The sequence below is a fragment of the Podarcis bocagei genome, assembly GCF_964188305.1.
Source record: "Podarcis bocagei genome assembly, chromosome: 7".
NCBI lineage: Eukaryota > Metazoa > Chordata > Lepidosauria > Squamata > Lacertidae > Podarcis > Podarcis bocagei.
This window is the reverse complement of record NC_138132.1, coordinates 20,340,546-20,362,061: the sequence shown is the minus strand read 5'-3', so window position 1 is coordinate 20,362,061 and position 21,516 is coordinate 20,340,546. Positions and strand designations below refer to the sequence as shown.

Sequence of the window (21,516 nt, the reverse complement as noted above, 5' to 3'; positions counted from 1 at the left end):
AAATGTTTAAAAGTACTTTTCAAAAACAAACAGACCAGAGTCCTTTTTGTTGGGGATAATTCAGATGGAAATTCCCAGATGTCAAAAAAGGTTATTTATGTATGCCACTACTGTGGCCCGTGTTTTGTTAGCCCCCAAATGGAAAACGAGCAAAGTCCCAGCTAAAGAAAAATGGCAACTTAAACTGAAGGACATATAGAATAAGAGAACAAGAAGAACATACGTTTAAAGAAGATTGGAAAATGTTTATTGAATATATGGGGGAAAATTGTGTATGTTTGAAAACGTGGGCAGCATTAAGATTAATTCAACAGTGTAAATAAGTTTTGGTGGATGTAATAATAATGGAATACTGAATGGTTTAGTTTATATAAAATATGGAGGGATTTATGCTATGCAAAATGAACCATGGAAAGAGAAGAGGGAAAGTCATTGATATTTTAAGGTTGTTTAAATGAATATTCTAAAATGTAAAACAGAAAATTTAATAAAAATTATTGGGGGGGGGGAAACATTCGTCCATCTGCCTCTCCACTGACTGGCAGTTGCTCTCCAGGGTTTCAGGCAGGATCTTTCCGCAGCCTGACCTGGAAATGCTGGGGATTTTATTTGGGATTGAACCCTGGGCCTTCTGCATGCAAGACAGATGCTCTAACACAAGGCTACAGCCCTCGTCTCAAAGAATGCAAAGCAGGTGCAGCTAGCCTAGGTGATGGACCCTAACTTAGAAGGCTGAGGCAAATTCATTGGATGAGAAGGCTGTCAATAGGTACCAGTCATGATGGCCACATGGAACCTCTTGTTAGAATTCCTGCTCCGTGGTTGCAGTCATGGGATTGTTGTCTATCACATGACAGTGTATGTTTTGACTCCACAAAGTGGGAAGTGATGGAGACTGGATGTTTGTGTTACTGTGTTCTGTGAAGTGGGACTATTGTCCTTTGTCTTTTTCTCTTTGCAGTCTGATGCTAGAGAGAGAGGGAGCCATGTTGCAGTGCTCCATGTGTGTTTATATGTAAATAAAGTAGGTTAGCCAAAATGCTGAGTTGCTGAGGTCTGTCACACGAACTGCGAAGACTCTGCGGATCCCTAAGGGTGCTGATGTCTGTTGGCATCGGTTGCTGTGATGTTTGGGCTGAAGAAAGCTTTTGAAGCTCCCGAACGATTGACCAGGAGGGAGAGAACATGCCAGTTGGGCATGTGTCTCTGCCAGGGTCCTACTCGAGTGCAGGACAAGCTCCTGACACCTCTATGCTCAGAAGCAACAGCCACTGAATGCTTGCTGTGGGGAGCAATAGCAGCAGGAGAGGGCTGCTGCCTTGCTGTCCTGCTGGGAAGTTTCCTGGAGACATCTAGCTGGAAGGGGCTGCTTGAAGCAATGAACAATCACAACTGGTTTCAGCGGATGACTCACCTGGGGTCCAGTGCTGTGGCCAAGGACCATCTGCTGTTGCCTTTTTTGTTCCAGTAATTCCCGCACAGTCTGGGGTGCTAAACTGCTGCGTGGAACTTTGCAACCTGAAAGCAGAGAGAGCAAATGGGGTTGTCAGGATTGAGAGGAAGGACAGCTCTAGCCTGGGATCAGATCATTTCCTAAAAGCATGCAAGCATCCCACCTTCAGAGTGTCTATTTCAGGGCTAGGCAACCTAAGGCCCGGGGGCCGGATCTGGCCCAATCGCCTTCTCAATCCAGCCCGCAGACGGTCCGGGAAGCAGTGTGTTTTTACATGAGTAGAATGTGTCCTTTTATTTAAAATGCATCTCTGGGTTATTTGTGGGGCATAGGAATTCGTTCACTCCCCCAAAAAATATAGTCCAGCCCACCACATGGTCTGAGGCACGGTGGACCAGCCCACAGCTGAAAAAGGTTGCTGACCCCTGGTCTATTTCATCAGTGGGGAAGCTACAGCCTAGTTAGCCCCACCAGGCCTGACCATTTGGCCCATGGGGCCATTTTTGCCAAGACATACTGACGTACCCCACTAGGGCATGTTGAAATTTCAAAAAACGAAGGGTGCTAAAACATTGTAACATGACTTGGGAATTCAAAATATATTTTGGTTAAATTAACATAATTTAGTTTTGCTTGGTAAGTAAAAGGTGTGTAAAATTGCATAGAAATCATTAAAAATGATTTGCCAAGTTAGATTACATTCCTATTATTCTTATTGTTAAGGATTACCTGACATTTTCAGAAAACAAAATTGATTTTTTTTTGCTTTCCCGAAAGCCTCATGTGCTTCTTTGTCAAACATAGACTTTCAAGCTAAATGTTGTCCAGTCACAAAAAAGAATAACAGCTCTGAATTTCTCACACCCCAAAACCTATTTGTAAGACCCATCACTGAAGAAATTTGGAAAAAATTAAGTTTCAGCAGCTAAAATGGCACTCCCTACTACACCACTCTTGATATAACATATGATATCAGTCAGGTGTAGGGGAGGTAAAGCTGTAAATTCCTACTGAAAATGGGGTTTGAAGGCCCTGCCAATCACCTGAATGCTGGCTCTTTCAAAGCCCTGTGCATTTGCCAGGCAGAGGATGTCAGGTGATTGACAGGTAGGTGACCACACCTGTCAAAGTTGGCCTGACTGGGGATGAGGAAGCCAAGAATCTGATCTACTAATCCAATCCATTTTCCCATCCCTGGTCTACCTGAAAACAGACCCACCGCAAAGCTTCCCTGCTTGCAGAAAGCTAACCTGTCAAGAAAAGGATAAGCATCTTCCTTATGATGCAACAACTTCCCTGCACAAAGTCTAAAAGGAAAGTTAAATGGCATACGTACACCAGAATTGTTTATAGTCTGCACCTAGCAAAACTGCACCCAGCTAGCACAAACCTTGCACTGAGAAAAGCTGATATCTGCACTTCGTGCAGAAAAGATGGTGAACATTTTCAGACCAGCACATCTTGAGTTATTTTGCCACTTTCTGCTTCCACTGCATATTGCAGGGCAAAGTAGCTCTACCCTGCAACTAACAGAAATCCTATTTTGGACCTAGTGCTAATTACTGCATTTTCACATTGCAACTGCAGAATTCTCACACTGCTCTGATTCCACTGTTTCAGCATGTCAGGGGCAGAGATGTGTGAACAATATGTCAATGCCTATTTCTCTCCATTTCTCACTTTTCCAATCTGAAGTTCACTTTTCCACATTTCTATATTGGCCTGCATTTTTTTTTAATCTCATGAAAATTCAGCAGCCTTTCAGTGTGAATTTTTCCAACAAACAAAATTTCAGTATCTAATTTTGCCTACTACACACATTTCTTGCAAGCCAGTTTCCCTTAATATAATACATTTGTATATGTTATTTCACCAATTTATGCATTTTTACATGCACTTTACCACAGTATATGCTTTTTGTACATACCTTATTTTTCCATGTATAAGACAATGTTCTTTGCTAAAAAAATAGCCAAAAATTAGGGGTTCAGGCTCTGGTGCAGGTGGCCTGGGCTTGGGTTTGGGTTTAGGCTCTGGCCAAATTTCTTAATTTTGGGCTCCCAAAAATAGGGGGCGTCTTATACACAGAAAAATATGCTATTACTTGGCTGGAGAACAGCATTGCAAAATTCGGAGAAGTGTGGATTTTGAAAGACAGCGGTGCTTCGATTTGCATATTGCTTCGGAAAGTGTGAATTAGGCAGGTTCTCCTTTAAATGTGAACTGAATCAAATTTCTCCCCCTTCCCTAGTCAGAGGTTGGGAACCTGTGGCCCTCCAGATAATATAAGACTACAACTCCCACAATCCTTTGCTCACAGGGGAAGCCATGACTTTTTAAAGTGGTAGCCTAGTGCTTTGAATGCATGGTGGGAATGTGGTCTTGAGACTGGTCTGGCTTCCTCATCCATTCTGTTGGAAATTGTAGCTCTGTGAGGGGAATAGGGTTTTTCCAGTACTCTTAATGAACTACGGCTCCCAGAATCCTTTGGGGGAAGTCATGACTTGTTTGTAGGATTAGACAATGATGGCTGTCCAATGAGCATTCATTCTGATTTGTTTGCGGGGAGGTTAGATGACATTACATCAACGAAAGTGTTATCTCATACCTCCCAGGCCATTTCCCCACCACTTTCCTTTCTGTTTTTATATATAAAAAACCCTGATCTTTTGGGGAAGCAGTTTTCTTGCAGAATTCAACTACAATTGCACAACCTGAAATTGCTAGTACGTGCTTGCATCCCATTCAAGAATAGCAACAGTCCGGAAGTGCCCTTGAAGTATTTGCTTTATTCATCAACGTAAAGATGCAGAGTACATCAAAGCAAAAGTAGATATTCCTATGAAGCAGATCCTTCAAAGACTGTCTGTTTCAGCTTTCCAGAAATTCTTGCATGTGGTGTCTCTGTCTGTCTGTCTGTCACCTATACACATGGCCATTGTCCTTACCAACCAGCCAGCTCCCCTATCTCACATGCATAGCTGCCTCATCAGTGGGGCACCACCTCCTCCAAACTCTGGTTTCTCATTCAAAAATGGAGAGAGGTTTCTAGCTACCCGGAGACTATGTCATACAGCCCATTGAAAAAAAGACCAGCAAACCATTCTGGGCTGTTACCAGCAATCTAACAAAGGAACAGCGGATCTGCAGTGCCAGTAACAATATATTCCAGACCCAAGCCTTGACAGCAAATTAATCTTTCCTCCAGGCAACCTGTATATTCAACATTCACCCTCATTTCGCTAGCACAAAACTTGCAGCGCGGCTAGAATGCTGGGTCTTTTTTGAGCATTTGCTCTGACTTGTTTATGGGATGGACAACAAGTATTTATCCTGCATTCGTCTTGATTTGTTTCTGGGGTCTTCAGACGTCTTCCTGTTATTCATTATTTCACCTCACACTTTTCAGTGCATGTTCTCCTCCCTTCCCAAAGTGCAAAATATATGTGTTTTTTTTAAAAAAACAGATTAATGCACCAGGACATTTGTAATTACAAACTCCCCACCCCCTGACCAATGGAGCACTTGATAATTGCTGAGGGTCTTAGTGGAACATTTCTGCCCATTGTAGCAATTTCAGAGTGCTGTGTGATTTTTAATTGCATTTCTATTGTTTCTTTTCTTTCGTATGTGCTGTATTTGACTGCATTACAATCTGAGTTCCGCTGAATTCAAAATACAACGCTGTAAAATGCGACATAGGGAACGGCGAAGCAATTAAAAACCATAGAGCGATAAGGAAGCAATAAAAAGGTAATTAAGGATCAATATAAGAAATAAAAGAAGCAATAAAAATACAGTTAAAAATCAAGGCGGATCTTTAATGGGGAAACATGAATGAAGTCTGCAGACCCCAGTTTGAAAATTCCTGTGCTCGGGCGACAGAGCGATTTGATCCAATTTTTTATTACAGAGACCTAAAGTTTCAGTACATGCTCGGGTTCCTCCTGCAAAATAGTGACAAGTCTCGGAAGGCCCCTCTTAAATTCCTGAGCGTTCCTGTGACATGATTCAGAGCTTGCCCTGCCTGCTACTGGGACAAAGCTGCTGGCAGAAAATAACAGCTCTGTGCTGCTCATGAATCCTGCTTTGACCCAACCTCGGCCTTTCATCTCCGTCACTTGTGGTTTCCCTTCTCGACGCACAAGGGATATTTTCCAGAGCAGGTGATGCTCAAACGCAGATATTGTGGCCATCCCCCACCTCCCCAGTCCCTTGTTAAAAGCCTTCTGAGAGCAATGTGAGGAGGAGGGGAATGGCAGGCAGCATGCCAGCTCAAAGGCATGTGCTGTGGTTGTTGTCCTGGCTGCTGGTGTAAAAAACGAGGCAACTTGCAGCGCCGTTGCTTCCGTTGACGGAAGGCATGACACTGTGAAGGAAATGATGTGAAAGAAAAACTCAGCCGGCAAGGGCTCCTGGTCAGAGCTATTCCTCCACTCAACTACATTTCCTTTCCGGATCATGTGACCTAAACCTGCAAGGTTCAGGGTGAGTCCCCTGGTGCAGATGCAAGTGTGTAAGTCAAAGGAGTGTTCTCTTATTGCTGGACTCCAGCCCCCACCAGCCTCAGCCAGCATGACCCATGGCCAAGGCCAATGGGAATTGTAGTCTACAGCGTGGTGTAGTGGTTGGAGCATTGGACTAGAGATAACACTTAATGTTGGGCGGAGGAAACAGACTGCCTTTGTAATTTTATTATAGAAAGAGGAGAACAGTGCAAGGCAGGCATTGGGAAATTTGAATCGGGGGCGCAGGCAGTGTTTCAGCACTTCAAATCCCTGTGGGCGGAAGAAGTTACTGTTCTGATCTTTCCCGTGCTGCAGCGCCACCTTTGTAATGGTCAGAGCAGGTACTGCAGATCCAGGATTCCGTCCCTAGTCTGAACAGTATGTCTTGCCCATGTCCAATTTGGATTCTCTCTGTTTCTCAATTTTCCAACCTAAAGTTCATTTCTCCACATTTCCACATCAGTTTGTGTGATTCTTTTTTTTTTAAGGGTTCAGGAAAATTAATCTCCCCCAATTAATGCATTTTTCCCTATGTTATTATCACAAATACATGCATTTCTAAAATACAAACTTTGCATTAGTATATGCATTCATGTACACATGACTTGGCTGGGGAACTACATTGTTGGTGCAAGGAAAAATATAGGTATAAAAGGAGAAATTCTGGATGCCAAGATCCAAGGCTGGGACAAGTACTCTGCAATGAGAGAACCCCAGCAGAGATTTAAACATAATAAAATATGCAATAAAGTAAACCATGGAAATATGGGCTTAGGCCTTTAAAATATGTCCCTGCGAGTTCCAAAACTTCCCTCTAACCCCACACATCTGGTAAGTTTAAAATGGTTTACTTACAAACTCTCCAAAGGCCGGATTCATGTGCTTTTCCATACCATACAACATTCAGGAAAAGTTGCACAGGCAGTAAAACTTAGTTTAGTTCCAAAATTGCAAAAATTTGTAAATTATTGGTATGGAACACAAGAATGACTTGTGAAAGCCATTCACCTAAGCTGGAGCAACCAGCTTAGCCTCTTCACACACCGAGATCACCAGGTAAACTGAGAGGAGGTACAATAGTCTTGATTACCTATATCCTCTAAGGCAGTGTTTCCCAACCGGTGTTCCGCGGCACACTAGTGTGCCGTGAGACACCGGCTGGTGTGCCGTGGGAGGGAGGCGGGCGAGTCGGGCGGCGAGAGGCGGGGCGGCGGCGGCGAGCACACGCGGGGCGGCGAGCGAGCGAGCTCCCACATCCCATCGCCGCTCGCTTCGGCCGGCCTACTGGAGGAAGGTGCGAAAACCCGGCGGGCTTTTGGGTGGGCGCCAAGCAAGAAAGGCGGGAAGGCTCTGGTCCCTCCCCTCCCGGCGGGGCTCCCGCACGCACCTTTCTGCGCCGCCGCGTCCCGCCTGAGCAGCAACAGGAGGAGGAGGAGGGAGGCCAGCGCCGGCCGGGTCCCCCGGGGGAGCGGGCGCTCCGGGCTGCTCACCATACCCCGCGTCTCGGGCGCAGCAGCCGGCAGTCCAAATGCATCCCGAGCCGCGCTGCTCTCGCCTTGCCTCCTTCTTCGCGCCTCCTCCCGGCTCGCGCGCCGTCCCTGCGCGGATCCGTCCAGCCTCCGGCCGCCGCCGCCACCCCCTCCTCTTCCTCTCCTTCCCCCACCCACCAACCCACACGGCGCGCTCCCACCGCCCCCGATGGGCGCAACCACTTCCGGGTCCGCTGCAGCCGCCCCTTCCCCGGCTCCGGCAGCCGAAAGTCCCCCAGCGGAGCCCGTCTGGCCGCTCCCCCCGCTCCCTGCCCACCTCCCGGTGTTGAGGCGCCCTCTTTCGTTGCTTCGCGGGGAGGGAAAAAACTTTAACTTTTGTGCGTCCCTCCCGGCGTGACGCTGCGCGCTGACGTCACGGGGCGGGGCTTTAATGGTGGTGTGCCGCGAGATTTTTTTCCGGTAAACAGGTGTGCCGTTGCCCAAAAACGTTTGGGAAACACTGCTCTAAGGTAAGGGAAGTGAACACAGCTAAGGACAGCTGGCAAGACAGCTTACTCTATGGTATTAACCCCTTTATGCATCAAATAGACTTGAGCATGTTGGTTAAATGAGGCAGGTTATCCCCCATACATTGCTAAATTTGGGGAAGTTTGAATTTAGAAAGGATGTCTGGGTTTCAATACTCTTACTGTTTTGGAAAGTGAAAATTTGAGAAGTTCACCTTTAAATGTTTACCGAATTGAGTTTTCTCTGCAACACTACTTTCCTGCTTGACTTGAGGGTGGCAACAATTAGTCCATTCTTGGACATACCTTTTGCCTTTCCTAGAGTTCCACTTCAAGTCTCTTTAGGAACTTCGCCAAGGCCTGCTAGCAAGCTTTGCTGGTTTAGATAAATAGTAGAAGCAGAGTACTAGATTTGGGAGACGGAGGTTTGTGATGGAAATTCCTCTTTTGCTACAGCACTTCAAGTTGCCATCATTCTGGGGAGGCAGTAAAATGGGGCCCCTCCTGCACACAATCCCATCCTACACATACAATCTCATGCACCATGAAAGAAAAATTAACATCTAGATTCCTGAAAATGATATCTTAACTGAGAGCTTGAAATTAACGTTTGCTTTTAATTCAGAAATTCCACCTTCAACAGTTCTGAAAACTGTATCTTGGCCCAGACCGGGGATTCTTGCCATATCCCCAAATACCCCTTCACTTTCAGCTATCCTACACACTCACAGGAAACATCCAGGCTGGAGACAAGTCCTACTAGGCTTTTCTTGGTCTTTATAGAAGTATTATCTTGCCAGTGTTTTGAATTTTAAAAAATTATGGTGGACCAATATGGCAGCAAATATTCCATAAACCAGGAGTGGGAAATCTCCAGCCTGGGGAACAAATGTGGCCCTCAAAGCCCCATTATCTGGCCCTTGGAATTTTCCCCAGGCCACACCCCTTCTCCAGCCACACATACTTGCCTGGCTTTGAGCCATTGAATGAATTTTGCCAGGCTGGAATGATCCCTGAACTCTGATCATGCCTCTTGCTTCCTGGATGGAGGACACAGAGAGTTGTGCACCTAATGCACAAAGGTACCATTTGCTTTAATTGCTCTGCCCAGTTTTGCCCCTGGCTCTGCTCACCTCTGTAATGTGGCCCCTGGAAGGTTGCCCAGAAGGGAATGTGGCCCTTGGGCTGGAAATGAATCCCCACCTCTGACATTGTTCAAAAGAGGAGATCCATCCACCTACAGTCTAATGTGATCTAGACTGCTTTGCCACCTTCTCCTTTGGCTGCCTGCCTCATTCAAGCGGTAAATAAATCAGCGGAAAGGAATTGAAAGTGGTATACACAGAGATGTGAGAGCCAGATTAAATGCCCTCCAATAATTCGCCATTGTAAATCATGACTGGGGGAGGGAGAATAACCTCTCTATCTTTATACTGGAACTGGGAGCCATCAGAGCAGTGGCGTAGCGTGGGGGGTGCAGGGGGGGCCGGCCACACCGGGCGCAACATCTGGGGGTTAGGGTTAGGGGGCGCAAATCCACAGGTTAGGGGGTGCAAATTACTTGCCTTGCCCCGGGTGCTGACAACCCACGCCATGCCACTGCATCAGAGGAAACTAGACGGACAGGGTTGGTGGACTATAGCTCCCATCATCCCTGACTATTGGGTGAGCTAGCTAGGGATGATGGGAGTTGTAGTCCATCCCAGCAACATCTGGGGAACCAAGGCTGACTAGCCTGACATATCTGTGCTCTTAAGTACAGGGTTGTTAAAACACAATCCAGCAGTCTGGGCCTTCCAGTCCAGACTAGGAGCTTAGCATGGTAGTAGAAGGCTTTAACCCCCTGCCCTCGGCTATCGTCTTGATCTCTTTCAGGCTCCCTGCTGTGGCTGCAGAATGCATAGGAAAGAGAAAAAAAACACCACATTTCTTTCACTTACTCCAATGGAATTCGCTGCCTTCCCCTTGTCTCCACCCACCGCTGTATGGATGGAGAATGTAGGGCTCCTGATTTGGATTGGGGCCATAGCAGAGCACAGGTTTGAAGCTAATGTATGACCTGGTTTGACCCCAATTAGCAGACTGTTAATCCAGAGTAGATGCTAGGAAGCGTTCCCAACAGTGCAGCTGTCAAAATTATATCATTAAATAATCTTAATATTATTGATTAGCCCACTCGAGTGGCCCTCATCCTACTCTAGGTGCCCCCACCCCAGAAGTAGTTAAGAAGGTCCTTCCTTGGTAACTTATTCTACAAAAGCAGCCTCTAGAGGAGGCTGATCACTGCTATCATTGGCTAATCACTGTTGATGGAGACCTATCCCTCTTGAGATCGCTCAATTCTTTTCGAAAACCATCTCAGCTAGTAACCATCAAGCGGCAGTGCCAAAGCTATGGAATAATCTCCCTGGAGACCTTTGCTTGCTTCTATTTTCGTGCCAACTTAAAACACGGAAGGTCACCTCCTGACTGCCTGAATTTTGCGGGAGGGATTGACGTGCATGCTGGAAATGTAGGTCTGCATAATTCAAGTGGGTTTAAGCACTCTGTCACCTTGGCAGAACAAATCCACTTTTAAAAAAGAGAGAAAGCGAGAGAGAGGACTTTTTTGCAGTTAGGAAAGTGATGGGGAAAGTGTATTGCAAAGTGTGGGGAGAATGATCGACGGGAATTCATTTAACCATCACAAAAGCAAATAAGGATGAATGCTCATTGCTTTATCACCTCCCCACCAATGAATCAGAACCCATACACAATAAAGACCAGATGTAAGCTACCCAGTGCACAAGCTTTGCACAAGCAAATGGCTATGAATGCTGATTCAATAGATCACCTGGAGGAGCCCTTATTTGAAAGGGATTTTAATATCCGTTAGCTGAATGAACTTTATGTTGTTTGCAAACTGCTAGCAAAAGCAGCTGTTGCAGACACAGTGTTTGCCTTGTCTCGTATCATCAAGGCTACCCATGCAGGAAATGCCAGTCTTTCTCTAGTCTTAAATTGTTGAACAAGAGGTCAATATAACAGATATAGCATATTTTATTACGGTGGGAAACCTGTGCCCCTCTGCATGCTGGTATGTCTTATAGGTGTGGATGAATCTGTTGATTTTGGTTTTCTCAGTTTCTCCTTTTTCCAATCTCACGTTCAGTTCTACAGCAATTTGTGATTTATTGGGAAGATTGATACGCATTTTAGTGCAAATTCCCCCTAATAAGCACATATTTCTATGCAGTTTTTGACTAATATACAGATTCTTGCAAGCATTCTCCCCTATTATAATGCATATTTGTATATATTTTTAACTAATATATACATTTTTATGTACACTTCCCCCAGTATATGCACATTTGTAAACATTGGTTGGTTGGAGAACTCCATTGCAAAATTCAGAGAAATGCGAATTTCAGAAGATAGCTGTGTTTCAGTTCTTGAACTGTACACCAAGTGTGAACTAGGGAGATTCTCATTAGATAGAGTATCATTAATTAGTTGATTTTGCTTCTGTATTAATGAGAATCTACCTATCTCCCCTTTGTCTAGCACTGTAATGGTTAGTGTGTTAGAGTTGGACATGGGGACGAGGGTTAAAAGCCTTACTCAGCCAGCAAACTCCCTGGGTGACCTTACTTCAGTCACTATGTCACAGCCTAGTGGAGCAAGGGTGGGGGGGAGAACTATTTTTTCCAGTCTTAGCTCCTTGGAGTAAAGGTGGCATAAATATTTAAATGTGCTGTAAATCCAGGTGTATATCCAGTCTTCAGCCTCAGCCAGCATAGCCAGCGATGATGGAAACTAGGTAACAATTGTGAATTTTGACTGCTGTTTTGTGGGGGAGGAAATCTCTGCAGGAAGAAAACCAGCCCATCAAGGACAATGGGTTCTACCCAGTTTTCTTCCCTCCCACATTACTTTTCTAACCTACAGGGCGTCTGTGAAACAACAGATTCCCTTGGATAGCTCAGTTGACAGAGCACGAGACTGTTAATCTCAGGTCTGTGGGTTCGAGCCCCACGTTGAGCAAAGGATTCCTGAATTGCAGGGGGTTGGACTAGATGACCCTCGTGGTCCCTTCCAACTCTACAATTCTTTGAACGATGGTGTTGCAATCGGCACAGAGGGACCACCTGTGGTTTGAGAGAAGAACTTCCACCCACTTGGTGCGGGCAGAGGAGTCAAAACCCCAGAGACCCAGACTTAACCCTGAGAGCGCAAGGGGCTTTCATGGGGAAGCCGGAGGACATGGGGATTCCGAGTCTCTGGTTAACCAGCAGACTGGCAGACATCTGGGCTTGGCTCTGAGCCCAGTGCTTTCTTTTTTTTTCTGGCCAAGGGACTACCATTGCCCCCCTGCCCCCGGTGGCAGGAAAGAGACAAAGTGTTCTGCTGTGTGTGGCCATGTGTGATCAGCCCCCGCACTCGGCAAAGAGGCCGCGTGCAGAATGGAATCCCCAGCGACGCGTCACTGGGAAACCCCAGATTGTTTCCTGTCTTCTTGGAAGTGGCCAGATGGCTCGATCTCTTGAGATGGTGTGTGTGTGAGAGAGAGAGAGGGGGGGAGAGATCTGGGGGAAGCCACCCATCTCAAGGGGCTGACTCTGCCCAGGTCCCTTCTGAAGCAAGAGGAGCAGGAACCCAGGCGTCCTGGCTCTTTTGTCCCCCCACCAATCAATGGAACATCAACGGCCCACGCTTGCATCCTTTGCTGATACAGCTCTCTTCCTGTGCCTGCTGACAGCTGTGCTGTGAATACACAAGCGGTCCAGGGGGTGGGGAAATCTGTGGGTCTTTAGATGTTGCTGGACTCCATCAACCCACCACTGACGGCCATCCTGGCTGAGCCGAGGGCATCCCGAGACTAACAACATCCAGGGTCCTTACTGCAGCATCGCTCCTTGCGCGTGTTAGTTGCCAAGTTGCCCCAAAAGCAGGACACTCAAACACAACAGCCCAATCTGTTCTTACGCCTTTGGCAACACTTTGCTGGATGGCAGGTGGCAGAGCCTGAAGCCTTTCACAACACAGTAGCTCCTGAATACCTGCACACATCAAGCTGCTCGTTAAAGGTACAGCAGCAGCTTTTTCAACTTGCGATTGGAGCAGGAGGGAAGTAGAGGGTCCTTAATGAAATAAATATACTAGGTTCACACCCAGGGTTGTATCCAATACTCAGAGGAGATCCACTGAAATTAATGGGAATGATGATATTTGGTTCATTAACTTAACTGGGTGTAATCGGAGTAGAAATCAGTTTGTGGCAAACCCCAGACACTTACCGATTATAGCCAAAATGTACCCCCCCCCAAATAATCTTTTTTAAAAGCATAGTGAGGGGGCACCAGGAAAGGCCAGCCTCCCCCCGACTACAGTGGTACCTTGGTTCTCGATCTTAATCTGATCTGGGAGTCCGTTTGACTCCCGAAACTATTCGAAAACCAAGGCGCAGCTTCCGATTGGCTGCAGGAGTTTCCTGCACTCAAGCGGAAGCAGCGCCAGATGTTCAGCTTCTGAAAAACGTTTGCATACCGGAACACTTACTTCCGGGTTTGTGGTGTTTGGGAGCTGATTTGTTTGGGAGTCAAGCCGTTCAAGTACCAAGGTACCACAGTGCTTCTAATTTTAGCACTGAAAGCCATGAGTCAGAATGATGCAATTCATGTTGCATAATGTGGCTTGCGCAAAGAGGCTCCTTCTCTTATGCCGGACTGGGCTCCCCATGGGGCTGGTGCCACTTGAAATTGTGTACGGCAGGTAAACACACCTGTCTGGCAAATGCAGTTGCGTTCTGATCTGCTAGTTTTAGGAGCCCAAGCACAAATGCCCTCCCGCAGTAGGCCTGTCTGTTTATTTATGAAACAGTAACCCTGGCATGGAGGGACATGGGTGGCGCTATGGGTTAAAACACAGAGCCGATCAGAAGGTCAGTGGTTTGAATCCCCGCGACGGGGTGAGCTCCCGTTGCTCAGTTCCTGCTCCTGCCAACCTAGCAGTTCGAAAGCACGTCAAAGTGCAAGTAGATAATTGGTACCGGTCTGGCGGGAAGGTAAACGGCGTTTCTGTGCACTGCTCTGGTTCGCCAGAAGCGGCTTAGTCATGCTGGTCACATGACCCGGAAGCTGTATGCCGGCTCCCTTGGCCAATAAAGCGAGATTAGCGCCGCAACCCCAGAGTCAGCCACGACTGTACCTACCTGTCAGGGGTCCCTTTACCTTTACCTTTACCCTCGCATGGTGACATGTGAGAGCGTAGATCAGTCTCCTGATCTAACTATAAATGTGTCATTTTAGAGCAGTGATTTCCCAAAGTCAAGCTGCTCCTTTGGGGACAAAGGGCACTGGGTCACCTCCACACTGTATACAGTGGTACCTCGGGTCACATACGCTTCAGGTTACATATGCTTCAGGTTACAGACTCCGCTAAACCAGAAATTGTGCTTCAGGTTAAGAACTTTGCTTCAGGATGAGAACAGAAATCGTGTTCCGGCAGCGCGGCGGCAGCAGGAGGCCCCATTAGCTAAAGTGGTGCTTCAGGTTAAGAACAGTTTCAGGTTAAGAACAGACCTCCGGAACGAATTAAGTACTTAACCCGAGGTACCACTGTATTTCAAGTACACAACTCCCTCCTCCAAAGAATCATGGGAATTGTAGTTTCTGAAGGGTGCAGGGGATTTTAGCTCTCTGGGGAATAAACAACAGATCCAATGATTCTTTTTTTTTGGGGGGGTGGAGTCATGTGCTTTGAATGTATGGTGTGGATGTGACCCATAACAGACATGGCTGCAAAGGAGGGGGACATTAGAGTGTCTGCATGTCAGTGAATCACCACTGCATGTCCCTTCATGCAGTGAGGAACCAGATTGACAGGACCAGGCAATCACTGTTTAGAGACCACCAGAGTGTGTGGCACCCTAGCTGAGTCACATGAAAACGTGATGGGTGGAAAGTAGATGGCACCTCTGAAGAACACCATCGCTTTTGTTTCCTAGCTCTTGTTACTTCGAACAGCGACTTCACCCTCCAGCAGAGTAGGCCTGCGACCTTAAATGCTCTTACCGGGGACTGGAACCTCTGAACAAGCATTTCTTAGGGTGGCTAAGTCAGTTTCCCACATCCCTTTATTTCCATGCCATGTATACCCCCCATTGCATCTCTAATTGCAAAATGTAGCCATACCCTTAGCATGCCAAGAGGGCAACTCCAGCACAGCATGGACATAAATACTGCACTGAGCTCAAGGCAGTATAGGGCTAATCGAAAAGCCCACAATGATCTTCTCTTGGAGAGAGAGTCCACTTCTAATTGTGAAATGTTACAGTATACCAAATCCATCTTTTAAGAAGGCTTGCCAGTGAGGATTGCTAATCTTTCCTTTCTGGCAGGGCTTCTGTGCTGGCATTCTCTCCCCCACCCCCCCACCCAAATGTTTATTTATGGATTTCTGAGTGCAAGTATTGCAGGTAAGTAATAGTGCTGATACAAATATTTAGTTGCATCCAGTAGTCCTAACACGTCAGGAGCAAAAATAATAAGCTTGAAACAGCCACACTCAGGACCACACGTAGGGAAGGCAAAAATGTTTACGGCTGTGTTTTTAGTAGAAAAACAAGGTCTATCCCAGAGCTGGAGAAAAGCTTATGCCATATTTAGCTTCTGTTTATTTGCATTGACATAATCCCATGGACAGATGCCAGACTGCCAGATTACCATTGGTTTAGCTCTTCCTTTAGCAAGTTTTTACGGTGAAAGTCGGCTTCTGTGCTCTTTAACACTGGCAAAAGCAGGCAGAAATTCAACGAATGAAACTTTTTAGCCCATCCTAAGGAAAAGTGTCACCTGTTGAATTGCCTGCCTTGCAGCTGTTAATAAGAAGCCTTGTCTGGAAAAAAGCTGAAGCAATTATTTTACATCTAAAGGGGACTGTTTACACCCCAGAACAGTCAACAAACCGATTACACCCTCCCCGAAAAACCCAAGGCTTCTTTAGGAATCTGCCACTTACCTTTCTGTAGTCTCAGACCCATCTCCAGCCCTTGTGGGGCACCAGACCCTTTCCCTTCCTCCGCCACCTTCCTCTGCTGCTTCTGACACAAGGCAGCCGTCTCACAAAGGAACTTTTGAGCTCATGAAGAGGAAGCAAAGCTTCAGTTTATACTAGCGAGAGGAAGTGGTTCACAGCCCCTTTCAAGAGAACCACGCCTCCTTCCCACCTGTCTAGAAATAACACACTTTTTAAAAAGGGGAGCATGCAGTGTGGCCACAGAGCCAGAAATATTGTGGAGGGGAGGCTGAAGGCAAAAAAATCTTTAAGAAAGAATGCTGTATTTTGCAAGGGAGGTTCTGAATCTTCACTTAGTTTTTATTCATTCTGGTTTCATATAATTTTATTTAGAATATATATATATATATATATATATATATATATATATATATGCGCACAATAGTTCATTTTAATATTTGTTAAGTGGAACAATGCTTCCTTTACGATACGATACGATACGATACGACACGACACGACACGACACAATACAATACAATACAATACAATACAATACAATACAATACAATACAATACAATAATCTTTACTGTCATTGTCTCCCATACAGAACAAAGAAATTGAAAAAAATCTACATCAGACGTTCAAAAACCAACAAGCCCGTTATCCCAGCTATCCCAGCCTGGTTAGCCCCCCTAAAAACTCTGATACACCATAATTAAATACAATATACTCCCATAGAGACTACCTTATACTGCGTTTAAAACCAAAATTGCATTTGGATAGAAACTGTTTCTCAGACGGCTAGTCCTAGTCTTTATAACCCTGTACCTTCTTCCAGAAGGCAGAAGGTGAAAGAGATAATTTCTGGGGTGTGCACTATCCTGCACTGTCTCTGCAGCTTTCTTATGACACCTAGAAGCATAGATTTGATCCAAGGCTGGTCCAGCACATTTGCCACTGGAGGGAAAATTATGCCACTGCCTCCAACATTGATGGTTCCCCCGCCACTGCTGCCCTCCCTCCCGCTTACCTGCCACCTTCTGAGAAAAAAAGGAGGCAGAAAAAGAGGTCTGGAGGCAGTGGCAGAGTCACTGTTATCATCCCTGGAGGAGGAGGCAGGGGTGGCAGCAGAGAAGTTGGCAGCAAAACCGGAGGAGGAAAATGCAGGAGATGGCAAGTGGCATGCTCCTTGCAGGCCCAATCTGTTGCCCCTCCCAGCTGTCCCGAATTTGCCACCCAAGGCAATAGCCTCACCAAGCCTCCTGGGCAAGTCATCTCCACTATCATCATCATCATCATCATCATCATCATCATCATCATCATCATCATTATTACAGTGGTACCTCAGGTTACATACACTTCAGGTTACATACGCTTCAGGTTACAGACTCCGCTAACCCAGAAATAGTGCTTCAGGTTAAGAACTTTGCTTCAGGATGAGAACAGAAATCGGTCTCCGGCGGCACAGCGGCAGCAGGAGGCCCCATTAGCTAAAGTGGTGCTTCAGGTTAAGAACAGTTTCAGGTTAAGTACGGACCTCCAGATTAAGTACTTAACCTGAGGTAAGGTAAAGGTAAAGGTACCCCTGCCCGTACGGGCCAGTCTTGACAGACTCTAGGGTTGTGCGCTCATCTCACTCTATAGGCCGGGAGCCAGTGCTGTCCGCAGACACTTCTGGGTCACGTGGCCAGCATGACGAAGCTACTCTGGCGAGCCAGCGCAGCACACAGAAATGCCGTTTACCTTCCCGCTAGTAAGCGGTCCCTATTTATCTACTTGCACCCGGGGGTGCTTTCGAACTGCTAGGTTGGCAGGCGCTGGGACCGAGCAACGGGAGTGCACCCCGCCGCCGTGATTTGAACCGCCGACCATGCGATCGGCAAGTCCTAGGCACTGAGGTTTTACCCACAGTGCCACCCACGTCCCATCCACTGTATTAAAAAGGGGGGGGGTACCACTGTATTAAAAAGGGGGAATGCTGTGATTTGCCCAGAGAGCCTCCTCTGTCGATCTTAACACTTGAGGAGGTCTGTGGAGAAGGAGGCAGTCTTTCAGGTATCTGGGGTCAAAGATGTTTACAGCTTAAAGACCAATTGGAGCACCTTGAACCAGGCCCAGTTTGAAGGTTATCTACCAGAGGATGGAGTAGCCAAGTCATCTCTGTCCAAATCAATACATGACTGTCAGAACCTAAAAACAAGTAGCTTAATATGTTTGCGGTTTAGTTATGGCTGACATTCCATGCACACTTAAAATGGAAGTCAGCCCCACGGGAAAGCAACAAGATGCATTTCCAAGTATGCAAGGATAGTGTGGCATTACACTGTTACTGTACTAAATTTTATTGTCTATTCCCAGCCTTTCCTTTCCATATAGCTCATTCTAATAGGCCACCGAACAGTTCCATCCCTCAGAACGTTCAAGATTGCCCCTTGTACAATGCCTTCTTCCAAACAGATTCTGACAGTTTATCCATAGCTGCCAGTTCAATACATTTTAGGGACCAGTCCTGCCCATCCATTTCCCAGCCCAAACAATTTCTGCAGCTGTTCTTAAGATAGAAACTGAAAGTATTTGTCTTTTATCAACAGGATCAGCAATATTGCGGGCCCTGTTACAAAAGCCAATTATATCTGGAACACATTGCAGGGTTTTTCTCCGATAATTTGTTACGGACGGACATTTTCACTGCACGTGTGTATTGCTGTGTGTAGTCTGCCTGGCATTTCCGATACTTAAAGTTGTCAGCTCTGTAAATTCTTTTCCATCTTGCTGGCATTAGATACCATTTCAATAGCAGCTGATACCATGTTATTTTAATTGATAAAGATAAGTTATCTACTTGGTTCCACACTTCATTCCAGAATGGCTCTCTGATATTGCTTCCTGGTTCTCTTTCCCATCTCAGTCCACAGACTATTTCACTCTCTTGTATCCATCAAGACCTAATAGTTTCTTGAAACAGATCCCTTTGTATCAGCTTTGATACTCTTCTTCCATGCTGTCTTCAGCCTGGGGGACAACCTAGGCCGCTGCAACTCCATTAAGAAAACCATCATTTGAAAATATCGATGCCAGGATGGTAGCAACCTCCCTGGACTTAAAGATATTTCATGTCTTGTTAATAGACATCCATCTGGAATAAACTCACCACAGCACAACATCCCATTTCTCAACCAATCCGAGAAATCCGATTTCTCCTAATAAAGCTGCAATGCCAAATCACCATGTCATGGATGAAATGTAAGAACTCAGTTTTGTTTCATACTTATCCCTCTTTTTTTTAAATAATTTCTAAGGAACTATGGGGTTTTTCACCCTCCCTGATCCTCCCCTCCATCCTTCCTTTATACCCACATTAGTTTTGCTGGAGGGGAAAATCTATAAATAGCTATCTTACTGATGCAGGTCTTCCTCTTTCTTCTGGGAAATCCGTAACTTCAGCTGTAATAGCTGTGCTGCTTCGCAATATCTAGCTAGAATCAGGACTGCGAGCCATCCTTTCCGTTTTGATGTATGCATGCTGTTACTATCTGCTGTAGGATGCTTATCTTGCCAAATAAAATTCTCAAGACTTTTCTACCAGCTTTTCAGCTCTCTCGAGACAACCAGCAGGGCTAATGTAATAAACAAAAATAAAAAATCTCTGTAATATTCTCATCTTTATTGCATTAATCCTGCACTAACCAAGATAACTGCAGCTTACTCTGCCTATCTATATCAGACTTCGCCGCCTATCCCAGAGGATCATAATTGATCTTCCCAATTTTATTGACATCATCTACCAGCTTAACCCCAAGGCACTTTACTGCTTTTTTGGTAACTAACTCATATGACTGCGTGATCTGTAGTTTATCCTGTGCATCAAGGTTGATTGCAATAACCTCTGTTTTGTTTTTCTTCTCATCACACTCAGAAACAGGCCCAAAAGCTTCTATAACATTAAAATCACAACACTGCAATAGTATTGGGTTTTCCCGAGATGACATTATATCACCCACAGGCAACGCTATATTAATTTGACCGTTTCTTAATCCAGTGCAGTGGAACCTTGTTTATCGAACGGCTTAGTTGACAAACAAATCAGCTCTCAAACGCCGTAAGTCAGGGGCAGTGGCGTAGCGTGGGGGGTGCAAGGGGGGCCGGCCGCACCGGGCGCAACATCTGAGGGGGCGCGCTCGCCGCCTCCGGAGTCTCCGAAGAGCCTTGGGCGCAGGCTGTAGCACCAGGGCCACGGCCAAGAAGCCGAAGCTGAAGAGCCCGCTGAGCGCCGCGCCCAGGCAGAGCGCGCCGGGAGGCACCACCTCCAGGGCCCGGCGGCAGCCGCAGCACCTCGCCACCATTCCGCCGCCAGACTTGCTCGCACAGGCACGGCCGCCCGCCGCCGACGCTGCTGCCTCTGGAGGCGGACACGTGGAGAGAAACAGCGGCAGCCGAGCGGGAGACTCTCCCTTTCTCACTGCAACGCTCCGGGGAGGGGGCGAGGGAGAGAGTCAGGTGGAAACGCTCGCGCGCCCCCCAAGCCGCATCTTCGCGGGGGTTGGGGGGCGAAGCCGCCGGGTATTTGCGCCCCAAATTGGGGCGACCGCAAAAAGCCACCCTGCCAGCAGCAAGCTTCAAGGTCAAAGGCTCCCTTCGAGGAAGCTGCGATCCTCTTTCCAATTAAGTCCCCCACCCCAGCTCAGTTCAGTGGGAGGTGGATTTCCCGGGTCTCTTGTCCCTTAGAGGGCGCCTCTCATCATCCCGCCATTCTGAGAGCAGGGAGGGCGCCTCTCAGGAGACTTTCCCCCGCATTTGCTTTCCCGCTCAGGTTTAAACCAGAGGCAGAAGCTCCTTCTTGGACGGATGCCTGGAAGAAAAAGACCCCGCGGTCTCTTCCTTTCCTTCCCCTGCAGAGACCAGCCACGTCCCTCAGCCGAGGCTGCCTTGCTTCTCAAAAGAGCCGGTCTACTACAGTTCGTGGCTGCATGGGAGAGCGCTGCTTTCCTTGCAAAAGGCCCCCAGGTTGAGTCGCCGGCACCTTCAGCTATGAGAGGTTGGGAGCAGTGGCGTAGCGTGGGGGGTGCAGGGGGGTTGGCCGCACCTGGCGCAACATCTGGGGGTTAGGGGGCGCAAATCCATGGGTTAGGGGGCGCAAATTACTTGCCTTGCCCCAGGTGCTGACAACCCACGCTACGCCACTGGTCAGGGGTCAGCAAACTTTTTCATCAGGGGGCTGGTCCACTGTCCCTCAGACCTTGTGGGGAGGGGGGGGCAGATTATATTTTGAAAAATAATAATGAACAAATTCCTATGCCCCACAATTAACCTAGAGATGCATTTTAAATAAAAGCACACATTCTAATGTAAAAGCACGCTGATTCCTGGACCATCTATAGGCCAGATTTAGAAGGTGATTGGGCTGGATCCAGCCCCCAGGCCTTAGTTTGCCTACCCATGGCATAAGTGTTCTGGTTTCCGAACATTTTTTGGAAGCTGAGCGTCAGACACGGCTTCCCGCTTGAGTGCAGGAAGCTCCTGCAACCAATTGGAAGCTGCACCTTGGTTTTCAAATGGTTTCGGG

At 46.9% G+C, this 21,516-nt stretch overlaps 1 protein-coding gene across 1 annotated transcript in view; it reads right to left on the bottom strand.

Moving 5' to 3' along the window:
- Window positions 1-20,296, bottom strand: part of NFKBID (NFKB inhibitor delta) — a gene marked incomplete at its 5' end in the record, with an annotated part of 34,422 nt that extends 14,126 nt beyond the window's left edge. The window contains 4 exons of the mRNA XM_081202309.1: window positions 1,415-1,518; window positions 15,956-16,075; window positions 16,984-16,993; window positions 20,180-20,296. Coding sequence (XP_081058435.1) covers window positions 1,415-1,518; window positions 15,956-16,075; window positions 16,984-16,993; window positions 20,180-20,296 — 351 coding nt within the window. The remainder of the gene's footprint in view (window positions 1-1,414; window positions 1,519-15,955; window positions 16,076-16,983; window positions 16,994-20,179) is intronic.
- Between the last annotated feature and the right edge of the window lie 1,220 nt (window positions 20,297-21,516).